The sequence below is a fragment of the Oncorhynchus mykiss genome, chromosome 26, assembly GCF_013265735.2.
Source record: "Oncorhynchus mykiss isolate Arlee chromosome 26, USDA_OmykA_1.1, whole genome shotgun sequence".
Lineage (NCBI taxonomy): Eukaryota > Metazoa > Chordata > Actinopteri > Salmoniformes > Salmonidae > Oncorhynchus > Oncorhynchus mykiss.
Window position 1 is genome coordinate 28,708,787 of NC_048590.1, and position 17,755 is coordinate 28,726,541.

The following is a 17,755-nucleotide window of genomic DNA, read 5'->3' on the forward strand; positions in this document are numbered from 1 at the left end:
ATAACATCTGCATTTCCAAGCGCTAAGGTTTAGAAACTTATCTAGTTACACACTAGGGGGCAGTTTGTAACGAGTACAAACAAATATCTTTACCGGAAATAGTACATCGTAACTTCCTTTTAAAATCGTGCCACTCGCATTCCACCACGGATAACACATGGGCAATAAATAATCAAGAGGTCTAACGATGCGAATTGAAAAATGTTACTTTTGCTCGGGACCTGTGTATCCCGGGCACGGTACGATGTTTGTGCGGAACGATTGCAAGGTATGACTTTTTTTTTTGTCCTGCTTTCACGGCTTCTTTACTAACATGCTAGCTGATTTTCTAACTTCCTGCTAGCTAGCTAGCTAGCTTGTTTTGTCAGCTGGGATGTTTTTTTTTCTTCCAAATATCTAGCTACGTAACATAAGACAGTATAAGCCCGGGTGCCCAACTATACCAGATAACCTATTAGTTTTTTCACCTCTTAGCTATATTTCAACGTTTTAGTGCAGTTTCTTAGCCAGCCAGGCCTGTTATTGTGATGAAGTCTGTCTCACTCAGCAGTGGAGACATTGGCTTTGCTAAAGCTGTAGTAGTGTTGTTTCTCGTACATTGAGGGGGTCTCTCCATGAACAGACATGGAACAGTTCTTGTTGCTGCTACCTTGTGTATAAATTAAATAATGACTAAAATGTATTCTCAGACGTTCAGGTTTTGTAAATCAAAATGCCTCAAAAACTTCAAGAAGAAACGTAACCCAAGAAAAACCAGATGGACCAAGGCTTTCAGGAAAGCGTCTGGCAAGGAATTGACAGTGGTGAGTTCCCACGTCCACCCATGCAAGTTGTAGAATGATGTGAAATGGAATGTGATATGATTGATAAACCATCATAGACGATTTGCCCTTGAGTCTCTTACTGATTTATTTCCAACACAGGATAACTGCCTGGAGTTCGAGAAGCGCAGAAATGTGGCTGTCAAATACCAGAGGGAATTGTGGAGCAAGACAGGTACTTGTTATGGCTAAAGTTCAGGAGTGTATTTATTAGTGCAAACAGTAGCAAAACATTTTGCAATGAAAACTAGTGTTTCTTACTGGGTTAGTCAGGGCTGTTTTCAGTACTTCTTACAACGGAAACTGTTTACCATTTAAGAACCAAACAAAAGGAATGAAACCGGGAAGGACCTACCTAAATTTGTCCAATATAAATTATAGTTTTCGTTGCAAATCGTTTTCCACTTGGAGTAAACACTTTTTGTAACAACATTTCGCAACAGACAAAACATTTTGCAACAGAATCGGGTGTAATCAATACACCTCTAATGGGTGCCTCTACTTCGGTCTGTTTGGTTCTTACTAATTACAACCCTGCCCTCACTTTCATCTTTCAATTGTTTTCATACTCTATTCAGGTCAATTCTCACATGACAGGTTGAGATAATGCTCTCTGCACATAAAAAAATATATATATATTTCACCTTTATTTAACCAGGTAGGCTAGTTGAGAATAAGTTCTCATTTACAACTGTGACCTGGCCAAGATAAAGCAAAGCAGTGCGACACAAACAACAGAGTTACACATGGAATAAATAAATAGTCAATAATACAGTAGAGAAAGTCTATATACAGTGTGTGCAAATGAGGTAGGATAAGGGGGTGAGGCAATAAATAGGCCATTGTGTCAATTATTTTCAGTATGGCAAATTAAACACTGGGGTGATAGATGTGCAGAAGATGAGTGTACAAGTAGAGATACTGGGGTGCAAAGGAGCAAAATAAATAACAATATGGTGATGAGGTAGTTGGATGGGCTATTTAGAGATTGCTTATGTACAGTGATCTGGTGCTTAAAGCTAGTTAGGGAGATACGAGTCTCCAGCTTCAGTGATTTTTGCAGTTCGTTCCAGTCATTGGCAGCAGAGAACTGGAAGGACAGGCGGCCGAAGGAGGAATTGGCTTTGGGGGTGACCAGTGAAATATACCTGCTGGAGCACATGCTGCGCAGGTGACCAGTGAGCTGAGATAAGGCGGGGCTTTACCGAGCAACGCCTTATAGGTGACCTGGAGCCAGTGGGTTTGACAACGGATATGAAGCGATGGCCAGCCAATGAGAGCATACAGGTCGCAGTGGTGGGTGGTATATGGGGCTTTGGTGACAAAACGGATAGCACTGTGATAGACTACATCCAATTTTCTGCGTAGGGTGTTGGCAATGTAATTTACAAAATAGCCTCCAAGGTCAAGGATTGGTAGGATAGTCAGTTTTACTAAGGTATGTTTGGCAGCAAGAGTGAAGGATGCTTTGTTGCGAAATAGGAAGCTGATTCTAGATTTAATTTTGGATTGGAGATGCTTAATGTGAGTCTGGAAGGAGAGTTTACAGTCTAGCCAGACACCTAGGTATTTGTAGTTGTCCACATATTCTAAGTCAGAATTGTCCAGAGTAGTGATGCTGGATGGGCGGGTAGGTGTGGGCAGCGATCGGTTGAAGAGCATACATTTAGTTTTGCTTGCATTTAAGAGCAGTTGGGGGCCACGAAAGGAGAGTTGTGTGGCATTGAAGCTCGTCTGGAGGTTAGTTAAGTGTCCAAAGAAGAGCCAGAAGTATACAGAATGGTGTCGTCTGCGTAGAGGTGGATCAGCGAATCACCAGCAGCAAGAGCAATTTAAATGACACATGTTACTTATGGTGTGTATGTTACTTCTACAGCTACATCAAGACCGATGTAGCTAACTGCTAAGGTTTTGTTAATAGTTTTGTTGATCTGTTAAATCCAACTAATTTTTCTATTTTCAGTGGAGGCAATGAGGAAGGTGGAAGGAATAAAACGGAAACGACAGGCACAGTTCATCTTCAACAGGTGAGCCCTAGCTTTCCTCCCACAGATAAGAGCCTGGTTCAATTTGAAATTGTTGGCCACACTAGGAAAGCATGGGCCTTCCAACTTTATAATGATAGTATTAATATTCTGTAAAATCTGGTTGAGTGAGTCAAACTTTAATTACACAGTCCCTGCTTCATAACATTACTATGAGTTACAGGAAAATAAAAGGCCAGTATCGCCAAGTATTGGAGTCTGTTTTCAAATTGATTTTGCCATATTTCCTCTCCCTTTCTTGATCAGACTGAAGAAGGGCAAGCAGTTGGAAAAGGAGGAAGCCATCAGCGAAGTGAAGAAGAACATTCACCTCATCAAAGCCCCACATGCAGGTGAGTTCACTGATTTCCCTTGTTGCTGTTTAGTATTTTACGTTGTGTGTGTATAGATGTGTTTGTATATCTATCTATATTAGGTGATGGCATTCCTTCCACTTTGAGTTTACATAATGAAATAGAATTTTGCTAATCAATTTGTTTTCCATGTGTAGGCAAAGCCAAGGTTCTGGAGGAGAAGATGGTGCAGAAGTTACAAGAAGATGTGGAAATGGGTGATGATTAGCAAGTCCTTATTGGGCCTCTGCTGAAATAGAGACCTACAAAACAACCACTGGCTCTATTCATAACATCCATAGACTATCTTTTACCAAACTCTGGACAACACAGTCTGGGAAGAAACAAGGAGACATAGCACTGCAACCCAATGTAGTTGAGGAGTGCTAACACAATATTAAACACTTTGAAAATAATTTTGGGAAAGTGTTGTCATATGTTGGATTTAATAAAATCTTGTGTCCTGACAAATATTTGTTATGTTATTCCTCCTGATATTATTAATCCACATGAACTTTGAAATGGCACATTGCCAAATGTGTTTGAAGTGAATTGCATTTATTGGGAGTTTTGGGGGAGACCTACTGAATTCCAGTACTTCAAGTACAGACATAGCACAGGGAATTGAATGGCAAGATAATTGTTTAGAAGTGAATTATGAGAAAGGAATGCATCAAACAGAAATCCTCATTGTTAAATTCAGCTAAATAGCGACGCCTAGCGGTTCCAGGAAATGTGCCGGTGCAGGTACGGAGCGAGCAAACGGGGAAGTGGCACGTTCTGTTTATGTGAGGCAAAGATGGCAGAGAGCAGCCCCATAGTAGTGAAGCGATGCGATTCTGCATGTGTATCTGCCGTGAGCATGGAGGCTATCTCAGCTCTGACGGAGCTGGATGATCTGGAGCGGGTCTACCAGCAGCTCTGCACCGAGGAGGTGAGAATTCACCCAGCGGGCAGCTGTAGGGATGCAAAGATGTACCCCTAGACTGTGTTAGCATAGCTAGCTAAACCAGAAACATAATTCTCTCATAATATTATATCTGCCTTATAAACTGGGTGGTTCAAGCCCTGAATGCTGATTGGCCGTATACCACGGGTATGACAAAAAAATAAATGTTTACTAATTACGTTGGTAACCAGTTTATAATAGCAATTAGGCACCTCGGGGGTCTGTGGTATATGGCCAATATACCACGACTACGGACAGTGTCCAGGCACTGCGTGCTTAAGAACAGCCCTTAGCCGTGGTATATTGGTTATATACCACACCTTCTCAGGCCTTATTGCTTAATTATCCATTGCCATTATCTATTGAATGCAACCTTTTATGCCTGAAGCCACAGAGCGCTCCCTGTGCGTGTGAGAGAGAGAGACTGACAGTCTTTGTGTGTTCATCTACCACAGAAAAAGGTGGAGACTGAGCTGGAGAAGTTGGTTGGGCAGCAGGGGAACATTGACACCAAGATGTACTTTAGAGAGGGTGAGAGAAGTTTCACTGTCTATGAGTACATACCCTACATCCCATTAATCTAGAGAGGATTCCTTTCCTTATCTCCTTTTCTTCATTTGCACTGGTGTGGAAGAGATGGACTCTGGGAAAAGTGATATCTGGTAGACATTCACCACTGTAATTTCAACAATTTCCGATCATTATAGATGAAAGAAAGGAGATTAGTTGTGAAAGCTACTGTAAACTATTGAGAGAAATACCATGTCTAATCCAATATCAATTCTCCTGTCACGTTATCCCCAAGGCCCAACCTGCAGCTGATAGGAGGAGATGCCAGTCAGCTGTCTGGCATGATTACATTCACGTGCAGCCTGGCAGAGAATGTCAGCAGTAAAGTCCGCCAGCTAGACCTGGCAAAGGTACTGTCTACAGACACGCTATTTACACCCACATAGACTCACTCACAGAAAGCATGTTTCCATCCACAGTTTTTATGCGAGTGAAGTCATACCATATTTAAATAAATCAGCTGTGATGGAAACAAGAAGTTTCGGTACAATTTTAAAAAATGCAAACAGATAATTTGTTCATTCGACATGGTGGATCTTTTTGTGTCTGTAAAAAAAATAATGTGAGAAATGGCGGGGGAAATGCCTTTATGTGCAAATATTGACATATTTTTGTTTGTATTTATTATGGATCCCCATTGGCTGCTGCTGTGGCCTGTGTGCCCTCAGGCCACGACTCTACTACCACATCTACAACACAAAATCCATGTGTACGTGTGTGTATAGTGCGTATGTTATCATATGTGTGTATGCATGTGTCTGTCTCTTCACAGTCCCCGCTGTTCCATAATGTGCGTTTTTATTTGTTTTTTAAATCAAATTTTACTGCTTGCATGAGTTACTTGATGTGGAATAGAGTTCCTTGTAGTCATGGCTCTATGTAGTACTGTGCACCTCCCATAGTCTGTTCTGGTCTTGGGGACTGTGAAAAGACCTCTGGTGGCATGTCTTGCGGGGTATGTATGGGTGTCTGAGCTGTGTGCCAGTAGTTCAAATAGACAGCTCGATGCATTCAACATGTCTCAACACCTCTCATAAATACAAGCAGTGATGAAGTCAATCTCTCCTCCACTTTGAGCCAGGAGAAACGAACATGCATATTATTATTAATGAACATGAATGATTTATTATTATTATTATTAATGCATATTATTAATGTTAGTGTACATCCATGTGCCAGCCGTGCTACCCTGTTCTGAGCCAATTGCAGTTTTCCTAAGTCCTTCTTTATGCACCTGACCACATGACTGAACAGTAGTCCAGGTGTGACAAAATTAGGTCCTGTAGAACCTGCCTTATTGATAGTGCTGTTAAGAAGGCAGAGAAGAGCTTTATTATGGATAGACTTCTCCCCATCTTAGCTACTGTTGTATTAATATGTTTTGACCTTTGACCTTAGGTAGCGGAATTACTTTTGCTTCCCTTCAGGCCGGAGGGCACACATTTTCTAGTAAGCTTAAATTCAAGATGTGGCAATATCGTCCGCTATTATCCTCAGTAATTTTCCATCCAAGTTGTCAGATCCCAGTGGCTTGTCATTGTTGATAGACAACAATCATTTTTATCACCTCTTCCACACTCACTCACTTTATGGAATACAAAGTTACAAGGCTTGTCTATAATACTTTGGTCAGATATACTTAGATGTCAGCGTTTGTTGCTGGCATGTCATGCCTTAGTTTGCTAATCTTGCCAATAAAAAAATAATTAAAGTAGTTGGTAATATCAGTGTGTTTTGAGATGACTTAGCCATCCTATTCAATGAATGATGGAGCTGAGTTTGCCCTTTTGCCCAAAATTTCATTTAAAGTGCTCCAAAGCTTTTTACTATCATTCTTTGTAATTTATCTTTGTTTCATTGTGTAGTTTATTCTTTTTTATTCCGTTTAGTCACCTGATTTATACATTTGCAGTACGTTTGCCAATCGGTTGTGCAGCCAGTCTTATTTGTCATTCCTTTTGCCTCATCCCTTTCAACCATACCATTTTTTAATTCCTCATCAATCCACAGAGATTTAACCGTTTTTACAGTCATTTTCTTGTGTGCATGCTTATTAGTAACTGGGATAGGCACTTTCATAAATGTGTCAAGTGCAGCGTCTGGTTGCTCCTCATTACACACCACGGACAAACAAAAATATTATTTGCATCAACAACATAGGAATCACTACAAAACTTGTGAACTATATTATGCCCAGACTTTGGTATTCCTAGATATGGCTACTATATTGTGATCACTACATCTGATGGATTTGGATACAGTTTTAAAGCTAATTTCTGTAGCATTAGTAAAGATGTGATCAATACATGTTGATGATTTCATTCCTGTGCTGTTCGTAACTACCCTGGTAGGTTGACTGGTAACTTGAACCAGGTTGCAGGCACTAGTTACAGTTTAAGCTTTCTCTTGAGTGGGCAGCCTGATGAAAGCCAGTCAATATTTAAATCACTCAGAAAAGAAACCTCTCTGTTGATATCACATACATTATCAAGCATTTCACCAATATTATCCAGATACTGACTGCACTTGGTGGTCTATAGCAGCTTTCCACCAGAATGAGCTTTAGGTGAGGCAGATGAACCTGAAGCCATAATACTTCAACAGTATTTAAGCTACATATGTTAACCTGGGCCATTTTTAGCACTTTTCTGGGATGCTTGATTGTTTTCATTGCTTTACTGGTAAGCTTAGCAGAGGTAGACATGCTCGTGTTAGTTCAGGGTGAGCTGCACACAGTGGACTTCCTACTTTGGCACTCTGGTTCATCGGCACATGATTACTGCATACAATAGCTGTGGGATCAGCAGAGGCATTCAGGGCAGTAAGAGGGACATAAATTAGGTTACCTACATTGTGTCTTCCAATGCTCCTGGGATAATGTTAATTTGCTGAAGAATTTTGACAACTCCGTGACACAATGGTAGGGATTAACTGAGCTGGGCTTTGGGTCATTGATAAATCATTGTCTCAATGCAGCCTTGTAATGCTGTGAAAGGATCCAGGAACCCAAATGATTTGGGTGGGTCCCATCCTCCTTATAAAAAGAGCTTTGTTTCCAGAAGGTATAAAAATGGTCAAATGTTACACCCAGAGAGCTGCAGTAGTCTCGTAGCCAGATATGGGGGGCTAAAAGTATGCTGAACCGTTCAATGCCACGATTTAGGGAGGGCAGAGGGCCAGATATTACGGGGCTTATGCTGGTGTCAAGGAGTGACCATCATATCGAAGGAAACTTGGAGACACGCAATGATATGGTGTGCGGAAATCCAGTTGAAGTCGTAAGTTTACATACACCTTAGCCAAATACATTTAAACTCAGTTTTTCACAATTCCTGACATAAAAAATATATATATATATTAAATCCCTTTCTTAGGTCAGTTAGGATCACCACTTTATTTTATGAATGTGAAATGTCAGAATAATAGTAGAGAGAATTATTTATTTCAGTTTTTATTTCTTTCATCACATTCCCAGTGGGTCAGAAGTTTGCATACACTCAATTAGTATTTGGTAGCATTGCCTTTAAATTGTTTAACTTGGGTCAAATGTTTTGGGTAGCCTTACACAAGCTTCCCACAATAAGGTTAGGTGAATTTTGGCCCATTCCTCCTGACAGAGCTGGTGTAACTGAGTCAGGTTTGTAGGCCTCCTTGCTCGCACAAGCCTTTGCAGTTCTGCCCACACATTTTCTATAGGATTGGGGTCAGGGTTTTGTGATGGCCACTCCAATACCTTGACTTTGTTGTCCTTAAGCCAGTTTTGCCACAACTTTGGAAGTATGCTTGGGGTCAATGTCCATTTGGAAGACCCATTTGTGACCAAGCTTTAACTTCCTGCCTGATGTCTTGAGATGTTGCTTCAAGATATCCACATCATTTTCCTGCCTCATGATGCCATCTATTTTGTGAAGTGAACCAGTCCCTCCTGCAGCAAAGCACCCCTACAACATGATGATGCTGTCACCCCGTGCTTCACGGTTGGGATGGTGTTCTTCAGCTTGCAAGCCTCCCCCATTTTCCTCCAAACATAACGATGGTCATTATGGCCAAACAGTTCTATTTTTGTTTCATCAGACCAGAGGACTTTCAGGTTATGTCGACTTGTTTTACTGTGATTATAGATACTTTTGTACTTGTTTCCTCCAGCATCTTCACAAGGTCCTTTGCTGTAGTTCTGGGATTGATTTGCACTTTTCGCACCAAAGTACGTTCATCTCTAGGAGACAGAATGCGTCTCCTTCCTGAGCGGTGTGACGGCTGAGTGGTCCCATGGTGTTTATACTTGTGTACTATTGTTTGTACAGATGTTCAGGCATTTGGAAATTGCTCCCAGACTTGTGGAGGTCTACAATTTATTTTCTGAGGTCTTGACTGATTTCTTTTGATTTTCCCATGATGTCAAGCACAGAGGCACTGACTTTGAAGGTAGGCCTTGAAATATATCCACAGGTACACCTCCAATTGACTCAAATGATGTCAATTAGCCTATCAGAAGCTTCTAAAGCCATGACATAATTTTCTGGAATTTTCCAAGCTGTTTAAAGGCACAGTCAACTTAGTGTATGTAAACTTCTGACCCACTGGAATTGTGATAAGTGAAATAATCTGTCTGTTAACAATTGTTGGAAAGATTACTTGTGTCATGCACAAACTCGATGTCCTACCTGACTTGCCAAAACTATAGTTTGTGAACAAGACATTTGTGGAGTGGTTGAAAAATGAGTTTTAATGACTCCAACCTAAGTGTATGTAAACTTCCGACTTCAACTGTAAGTTCTGATGAACTTCACAGGGTGATGAAAGTGCATGGTGATGAGCTTGATGCTCCTTTCCAATACATATTGAGGGTCTTATTCTGGTGACATGATGATCGATGCTTAACTGCTATTTGACTAATAAAAATATTCTCGCTCTTATCCAAAATAATCTCATGTAGACTAGCCTAGATGTATCTGCAAACTGTTGGCTAGAGCGCACGTGCCAAGACCAGAGTGGGCACATTTGCTATTTAACGCAACAGTTTTTGTGACAAAACTAGTTGTAAAATGCGATGGAAACACATTGAACTTTCAATTTTTTTTCAGTGCATGACAACTTAAGCGAAAATGTACATTTTGTGTGCACTACATTACCACGCACTGATTTTTATCCGCAATAAGTCAGTTTCCCACGGGTGGGGAAATGCATATATCTTCTTAATGCAGATTTTTGAACATTCGCATCGAAATCTGTCGGCAATTGGATGGAAACCTAGCTAATCATACACTTACTGTATGTGTGTACACAAATCAGCATTATAGGCTGTTAACCGAGGGATTAGGATATAAAATGATGTTCCTATCAGCTCCAGTAAGTGATGTAATGGCGCACTGTTTGTATGTGTGTTAACAGACCCGGCTTTATAAGGTTATCCAGCGGGCTGATGACATCCTGGACCTGAAGTTCTGTACAGACGGCGTTCAGACGGCGCTACACAATGAGGACTATGAACAGGCTGCCGCCCACATTCACCGCTACCTTTCTCTCGACCAATCAGTCATTGAGCTAAGTCGCCAAGGAGAAGAGAGTAAGGCCCCTATGTTCCACCACAACTCACAACTAGGGTTGTAAAATTACGGGAACTTTTAATAATTTCCTTGATTTTCCAGAAAACTCGGTTGGAATGAGCTGAAAATCCAGAATCCTCCAAACAGGATTTCTGGAAATCCAGGTAATTAATTGAAAGTTCCCGTCATTTTGCAACCCTACTCACATCACACTTGCTGATAGTGCAGGGGTGGGTAATCATTTTGTATCGAGGGCCGCATCGGGATTTCTAAATTCAACCAAGGGCCGCAGTTGTTTTGGGATCGATTTTGTTTTGTCAAAATACATTATTATTAGTTATTTAAAAATCGAAAGGTTCATTATCATTTCTACATACTTTCTATCTGGTTCTAGACGTTCATATTTTGTAGGGATGCACCGATGTGGGATTTTTTTAATTTGATGACCTTTTATCCATTTTAGCACTGATACAAACTGCAACCAAGTTTCTATGTTCATAAGAGTAATAAGAAAATATGTCAAATGACTTGAATATGGGAAAGGTGTAGAACATTTTTTAGTTTGGATCATAAAGTTACTGAAAAGCATTGGAAAGTTCAGGAAATCAGGTACCCTGGTACCCAGGTTATGTGCAGAAAGTAAGCTCTGCATTGCTTTCAGTTTTTGTCACAGTCCCTTCTAGCGTGTTCTGTGCGGTCTTTAATACTATTTTCTGCTCAGGCAGTGCTGTGGATGCTAGCCTTGCCATGCTTCAAGTGGCAGAGCAGCGATTGAAAGTCCTGGTTGTGGAGAGACTGGATGAGGCTGTTACCAGGGGTGATCTGGCACAGGTGGAAAGATTCTTTAAAATCTTCCCTCTGCTTGGCCTCCACGATCAAGGCCTGGCTCGCTTTGGCCAGTACCTCTGCAGCCAGGTGAGAGTGGCGTTGTCCATGCAATAGTGTGTGTGTGAGCGTTAATGCTTGTCCATTTTGTTTATCTTCACAGTTGTCTTTTTCTCTCTCAGCTGGCCTCTAAAGCAGAGGAGAACCTGCTCTTGGCTGTGGGAGGAGAGCTGGGAGAGAGGAGAGCTGCCCTGGTCTTTGCTGACACCCTGACTCTGCTGCTGGAGGGTGAGAGACTGACCATAATGTATTTTTAGACATGTCTGTAAACGTGTTGGTTTGTGTGTATGTATAGGAAAATAGTAAAAATATTTAGTGTGTGTTTCAGGCATAGCTCGTGTTGTGGAGACCCACCAGCCCATCGTAGAGACGTACTACGGTCCAGGCTACCTGTATACTCTCATCACTCACCTGCAGCAGGAGTGTGACCGACAGGCTCAGAAAGTAGTTGACAAGTTCATCCAACAGAGAGACTACCACAACAAGGTCTGTGTGTCAATTGCATTCAATTAATTAGATCTTTCAATTACAGACTAAAGTAAGAAAGTGTTATTAAATTGAATATCTCTGCTTGCAGTTTCAGATCGTCCAGAGCAGCATGATGAAGAGTGTGCCCACTGAGATGATTGAACCCAGGTCAGTGTGACAGTTCAGCCCACTTTATTTCAACAGCATTACTCAATGTCATCTTTTGGTGTAGAGGACAACGCATGTGTACTATGCGTATTTATGTTGCGTTTCACCTGTGTGTGTAGGGAGCTGGATCCTGTATTACTGGAAGTCACTCTGATGAATGCCAGGTCGGAGCTTTACTTAAGATTCCTGCGCCGTCGCTTGATGGCCGACTTTGAGGTTGGGGATGCTACGGCAACACCTGGCATCGTCCAAGGTAAGACACCCAGCACACACACACACTCAACGTACACACTTATAAAACCCTGTACACACGTTGTTGACTGTGTTAGTAAGTTTGGTTGTCTTTGTTTCTTGCTACAGAGCACAAGCATAATGTGGAGAAACTGCTGAAACACTGCATGCTGGGCCAGCTCATGCAGGAGCTGATTGGCTACTACATTCCAATGGAGGAGTACTACATGAGGGAGACCGTCAGCAAGGTTAGCCACCACTCCTAACTATACAGCAGGTATTTCATTTATCCCTGAATCAGTCCATCATTACAAGGAAAATAATGAAAACCAGCAATGCTGTCGACCTCAAACTCTGATTTGATTACCATTGATACACAGTATACATATGTAACCACACAATAGTAATAATGATTATATTAATTCCCTTTGCCCCTCTCTTCTTAGGCTGTAGCTATGGACACATATGAGAAGGGTCAGCTGACATCCAGCATGGTGGATGACTGTTTCTACATTGTGAAGAAGTGCATCAGCAGAGCCCTGTCCAGCTCCAGCATTGACTGCCTGTGTGCCATGATCAACCACTCAACCTCAGTGCTAGAGTCTGACTTCAGGTAGACAGCAGTAGACACACAATCAATCATTTGAACGCTCATTTGAATCTTCTCCTAGCTCTCACACCTTCCCTTTTCTCTCCGTCTTCCACCAACCCATGCTTCCCACCCCCCTTCTCTCTGTCTTCCACCAACCCATGCTCCCCCCCCCCTTCTCTCTGTCTTCCACCAACCCATGCTTCCCCCCCCCCTTCTCTCTGTCTTCCACCAACCCATGCTTCCCCCCCCTTCTCTCTGTCTTCCACCAACCATGCTTCCCCCCCCCTTCTCTCTGTCTTCCACCAACCCATGCTCCCCCCCCCCCTTCTCTCTGTCTTCCACCAACTCATGCTTCCCCCCCCCCCTTCTCTCTGTCTTCCACCAACCCATGCTTCCCCCCCCCTTCTCTCTGTCTCGCTCAGGGAGGTGTTGTATAATAAGCTGAGGCAGGGCTTCCCTGCGACCACGCTGCAGGACATCCAGCGTGGGGTGAGCAGTGCAGTGAGTCTGATGCAGAGCAGCCTGCAGCAGGGCAAGTTCAACAACCTGGGCATTGACAGCGCAGAGGTCGCCAAGGCTGCCTTCCTGGTGAGGGACTTGTGTATACACACAAACACTGACCGACACACACAAACACTTACCGCCAAACTGAGCATTGAAAGCACAGAAAATGGCAAGGCATCGTTCCTGGTAAGAAACACACACCGTCTAAAACACAAACCAGTCACAGAGAGCACACTAAGGCAACATTCCTGATAAACACGGAACAGACAACAGACACATAAATCCACTCACACCCATCTTTCTTTCGATCCCAGGTGACTCTGAATAATGTGGAGGTGTGTAGCGAGAACATCACCACTCTGAAGAGGAACCTGGAGGTGCTAAAGAGTAACATTTCAGTAAGACACATTATGTATAGTATACCACAGATAATGACGTTTTCCTCTCTCTCTCATTCTCAGAGTGATTGCTCCAAGTTGTTCACTCAGGGGGCGGGATCAGGAGAGCAAGCTAAGATTGACAGCTGTCTGTCAGACATGGTCAACACATCCAGCAAGTTCAAGGATCTCTTGCAGGTTGGAGGATGCAGAAGTATACTCAGATCAGAGAGACACATGATCTGTCTCTGTGCAGTTGCGTTAAAGGGGTCTTTGACCTCATTTTGCAAGTAATACTAGTAACAGTAGTAGTGCTAGCAGCAACATTTATTTGTAAGTCACAGTGATAAACTGAATTGTGTACCAATTTACATGCATAGACAATAGACAACTACAAAACGTCACCAGTGTGTCTAATCTGTATGGAGTAGAACTAACTCAGTTGTGACCCTCAGGAGGGCCTGACGGAGCTGAACACCACAGCCATCAAGCCTCAGGTCAAACCGTGGATCAGCAGCTTCCTGTCCATCTCACACAACATAGAGGAGGTATAAAAACACACACACTAGGCCACACCCTTTCCCCCCCCAGTGTGTGACTGTACTGTTTTCTTGTGCAGGAGGAGTTTAATGAGTACGAGGCCAACGACCCCTGGGTCCAGCAGCTCATCGTCAACCTCAAGCAGCTCATGGCAGAGTTCAAGGTAACCATGGTTCTGCTTAGCTTCAGGAATAAATATCTTACATTAGCATTTTATAAACTATTTATTTTCTCTTCTCCCCCTCTTTATAATCTCTCTGTCTTGTTCTCTCAGGCGGGGCTCTCTTCAGTTATCTATGACACACTGACCAGCCTCATGACCAGTTTGGTCTCCATGGAGATGGAGAAGACCGTCCTGAAGTGCACCTTCAGCAGGGTGAGATATCCCAAGCCTGGCCACAGGGTGGCATCACACCTACCGCATGCACATCTGTGGTGTAATGATGAGGCCCTCTTTTAATGTTTTATTTATGATTCCAGAAGGATGGTAGATGAAGCTTCTTTCCCCTTGGCATCTGCCTCTTTAAGCGGTGTGTGTGCTGTAATTTAGTGCAAGGATACTAAAGCATTTTATTGCAGGCCACGTATCCCCTCTTTCTTTTTCTGGGATGTTCTCCTTTTGATCCTTTGATCATTTTTGATGTGGTCTATGTTTAAATATTTAATTGCTGGTCTGGACACCTTTTTTTCAGTTTCATGCTCTTGATTTGAACCCCTTATTGCACCTGTCTCTTAGCTGGGAGGGCTTCAGTTTGATAAGGAGCTGCGTTCTCTGGTGGCCTACCTCACAACTGTCACCACCTGGACTATTAGGGACAAGTTTGCTCGGCTGACTCAAATGGCCACCATCCTCAACCTGGAGCGGGTAATCTGCAGTATACACACACACACACACACACACATTTCTCAACCCACAAACAATCCTCAACCCAGACACAATCACATAGATGGGGCCACATACGGTGCATTCTGGAAGTATTCAGACCCATTGACTTTTTCCACATTTTGTTACATTACAGCCTTATTCTAAAATTTATAAAAATATTTATGATTTATGGGATACCCCATAATGACAAAGCGAAAACAGGTTTTTAGAAATGTTGCAAATTTATTAAAAAAAAATATATAAAAAAACAGAAATACCTTATTTACGTAAGTATTCAGATCCTTTGCGATGAGATTCAAAATTGAGTTCAGGTGCATCCTGTTTACATTGATCATCCTTGAGATGTTTCTACAACTGTATTGGAGTCCACCTGTGGTAAATTCAATTGATTAGACATGATTTGGAAAGGCACACACCTGTCTATATAAGGTCCCACAGTTGACAATGCATGTCAGAGCAAAAACCAAGCCATGAGGTCAAGGAAATTGTTCGTTGAGCTCCTAGAGAGGATTGTGTCGAGTCACAGATCTGGGGAAGGGTACCAAAACATTTCTGCAGATTTTAAGTTCCCCAAGAACACAGTGGCCTCCATCATTCTTAATTGGGAGAAGTTTGGAACCACCAAGTCTCTTCCTCGAGCTGGCCTTCCGGCCAAACTGAGCAATCAGGGGATAAGGGCCTTGGTCAGGGAGGTGATCAAAAACCCAATGGTCACTGACAAAGCTCCAGAGTTCCTCTGTGGAGATGGGAGAACCTTCCAGAAGGAAAACCATCTCTGTAGCACTTCACCAATCAGGCCTTTATGGTAGAGTGGCGAGACGGAAGCCACTCCTCAGTAAAAGGCGCATGACAGGCCACTTGGAGTTTGCCGAAAGGCATCTAAAGGACTCCCAGGCCATGATAAACAAGATTCTCTGGTCTGATGAAAACAAGATTGAACTCTTTGGCCTGAACCATCCCTACGTGAAGCATGTGGGAATGTTTTTCAGCGGCAGGGACTGGGAGACTAGTCAGGATCGAGGGAAAGATGAACGAAGCAAAGTACAGAGAGATCCTTGATGAAAACCTGCTCCAGAGTGCTCAGGACCTCAGACTGGGGAGAAGGTTAATCTTCCAACAGGACAACGACCCTGAGCACACAGCCAAGACAACGCAGCAGTGGCTTTGGGACAAGTCTCTGAATGTCCTTGTGGCTCAGCCAGAGCCCGGTCTTAAACTCGATCGAACATCTCTGGAGAGACTTGAAAAGTTCTGTGCAGCAACGCTCCCCATCCAACCTGACAGAGCTTGAGAGGATCTGAAGAGAAGAATAGGAGAAACTCCACAAATACAGGTGTGCCAAGCTTGTAGTGTCATATCCAAGAAGACTTGAGGCTGTAATCACTGCCAACAAAGTACTGAGTAAAGGGTCTGAATACTTATGTAAATGTATTATTTCAGTTTTTTATTTTTAATAAACCTGTTTTTGCTTTGTCATTATGGGGTATTGTGTGTGTGTGTGTGTAGATTTATGAGTGGGGAAACTATTTAATCAATTTTAGAATAAGGCTGTCACCTACCAAAATGTGGGAAAAGTCGAGGTCTAAATACTTTTCCGAATTCACTCTATTTACCACTGACCTCTCATTTTGTACTTTCATGTCTCTGTATACACAGGCCTGTTCTCAGAACTGTGTATGTTTTTGTGTTTCTAGGTAACAGAGATCCTGGATTACTGGGGCCCGAACTCTGGTCCTCTAACGTGGCGTCTGACCCCAGCGGAGGTCCGGCAGGTTCTGGCGCTACGCATCGATTTCCGCAGTGAGGACATCAAGAGGCTCCGCCTCTAACTCTGCTACCCAGAGACTGTGCTGGTGCACATGTTACATGGGAATAGACTCATGCTGATTGGTCTTTGAGGAAAAAGAGGAATGTGCAGGTGGATCCCCTGAGAGGAAGTCCCTGCTGCTTCTGACCTCTGCTGGCCTCATAGGAGGAGGAAGAGGTTGCCCCTAACTACAGATACAGGGATAGATATTTGTTTAACCCCGAAATGGTTGCAGTTAGGTTTGAGGGTAGTGAGATCTGATCCTAGATCTGTAGTTAATGCTACTTCGAATTCTAGCGGCCTCATACAGCCAATCAAAGCTAGGAGTAACAGCAGTAATGGAACTATGGGATTGTGGAACAGTGGGATTATGGATTTGAGCCTTTTGGCTTGGATTAATAAATATTATGTAACATATTAAATGTAAAATATTAAAGTGTTCTCTCGAAGATGTATTTTTTTGTCATTAATTTATATTGAAAGCCCAGCCCTTTAACGGAATCCATCATATTGAAATGGGGCACGCAGGGACAGATGAGTGCTATACTCTCTGGCGGAGAGGATCTCGCCTATGTTTTCTGACACTGAAATGACCCAGTAATGAACATCGCATCCATCAAACTAACAGAACCAGACGGCTGATCTAGACTCATCATTCAATATATAAATAACACATTTTAATTGATGACAGTCTAATCTAGAAGATCGACCACTATCTTAGAAAATGGAATTCTGTTGATAGCTGCTACTTTCAAATATTTCCTGACATGATGTTCCATACATATGTAGATGGCTATGTAGAAGTCTTAGGGCTAGATTCAATGCGATCTGCCCTTTTTGGCCATGCACCCTTTAAAGGCAATGTTTTCGTGGAGACCGCATTCACGGTAAATGCTGCATTCATCGGCTCAATCGGAAATTATCTTTAAATGTCAATGGCGCTATAATGCAGATCTGATTGAATCTAGGCCTTATGCTCTCATGAGGCATATAAGACCTGTTTTCAGTCTGAAATCTACCCCTGGACACTTCTG

The 17,755-nt window shown here is 42.6% G+C and overlaps 2 protein-coding genes across 10 annotated transcripts; both read left to right on the plus strand.

The window, feature by feature from the left end:
* The first annotated feature begins 99 nt into the window (after nt 1-99).
* Nucleotides 100-3,669, plus strand: LOC100750226 (probable ribosome biogenesis protein RLP24). Its single transcript, XM_021586265.2, has 6 exons — nt 100-268; nt 690-803; nt 924-996; nt 2,785-2,848; nt 3,113-3,198; nt 3,357-3,669. The coding sequence occupies exons 1-6, from the start codon at nt 188-190 to the stop codon at nt 3,425-3,427; spliced, it is 489 nt and encodes a 162-aa protein (XP_021441940.1). The 5' UTR covers nt 100-187; the 3' UTR covers nt 3,428-3,669.
* Nucleotides 3,670-3,950: 281 nt separating this feature from the next.
* Nucleotides 3,951-17,170, plus strand: cog4 (component of oligomeric golgi complex 4). 9 transcript variants are annotated; one of them, XM_036964078.1, is made up of 19 exons: nt 3,951-4,132; nt 4,603-4,664; nt 4,953-5,067; nt 10,109-10,283; nt 10,985-11,178; nt 11,271-11,376; nt 11,477-11,634; nt 11,726-11,784; nt 11,904-12,037; nt 12,145-12,263; nt 12,462-12,628; nt 13,030-13,195; nt 13,426-13,488; nt 13,573-13,686; nt 13,944-14,036; nt 14,108-14,191; nt 14,303-14,404; nt 14,765-14,893; nt 16,609-17,170. In XM_036964078.1, exons 1-19 carry the CDS (start codon nt 3,998-4,000, stop codon nt 16,741-16,743), a joined length of 2,310 nt encoding a protein of 769 aa, XP_036819973.1. In that variant the 5' UTR covers nt 3,951-3,997; the 3' UTR covers nt 16,744-17,170. The 9 variants fall into 9 exon arrangements, with proteins under 9 accessions (XP_036819973.1, XP_036819970.1, XP_036819966.1 ...); XM_036964075.1 differs by having other exon boundaries at nt 4,603-4,678; nt 16,609-16,743; XM_036964071.1 differs by having other exon boundaries at nt 4,603-4,678; nt 13,573-13,743; nt 14,108-14,404.
* Nucleotides 17,171-17,755: the final 585 nt, after the last annotated feature.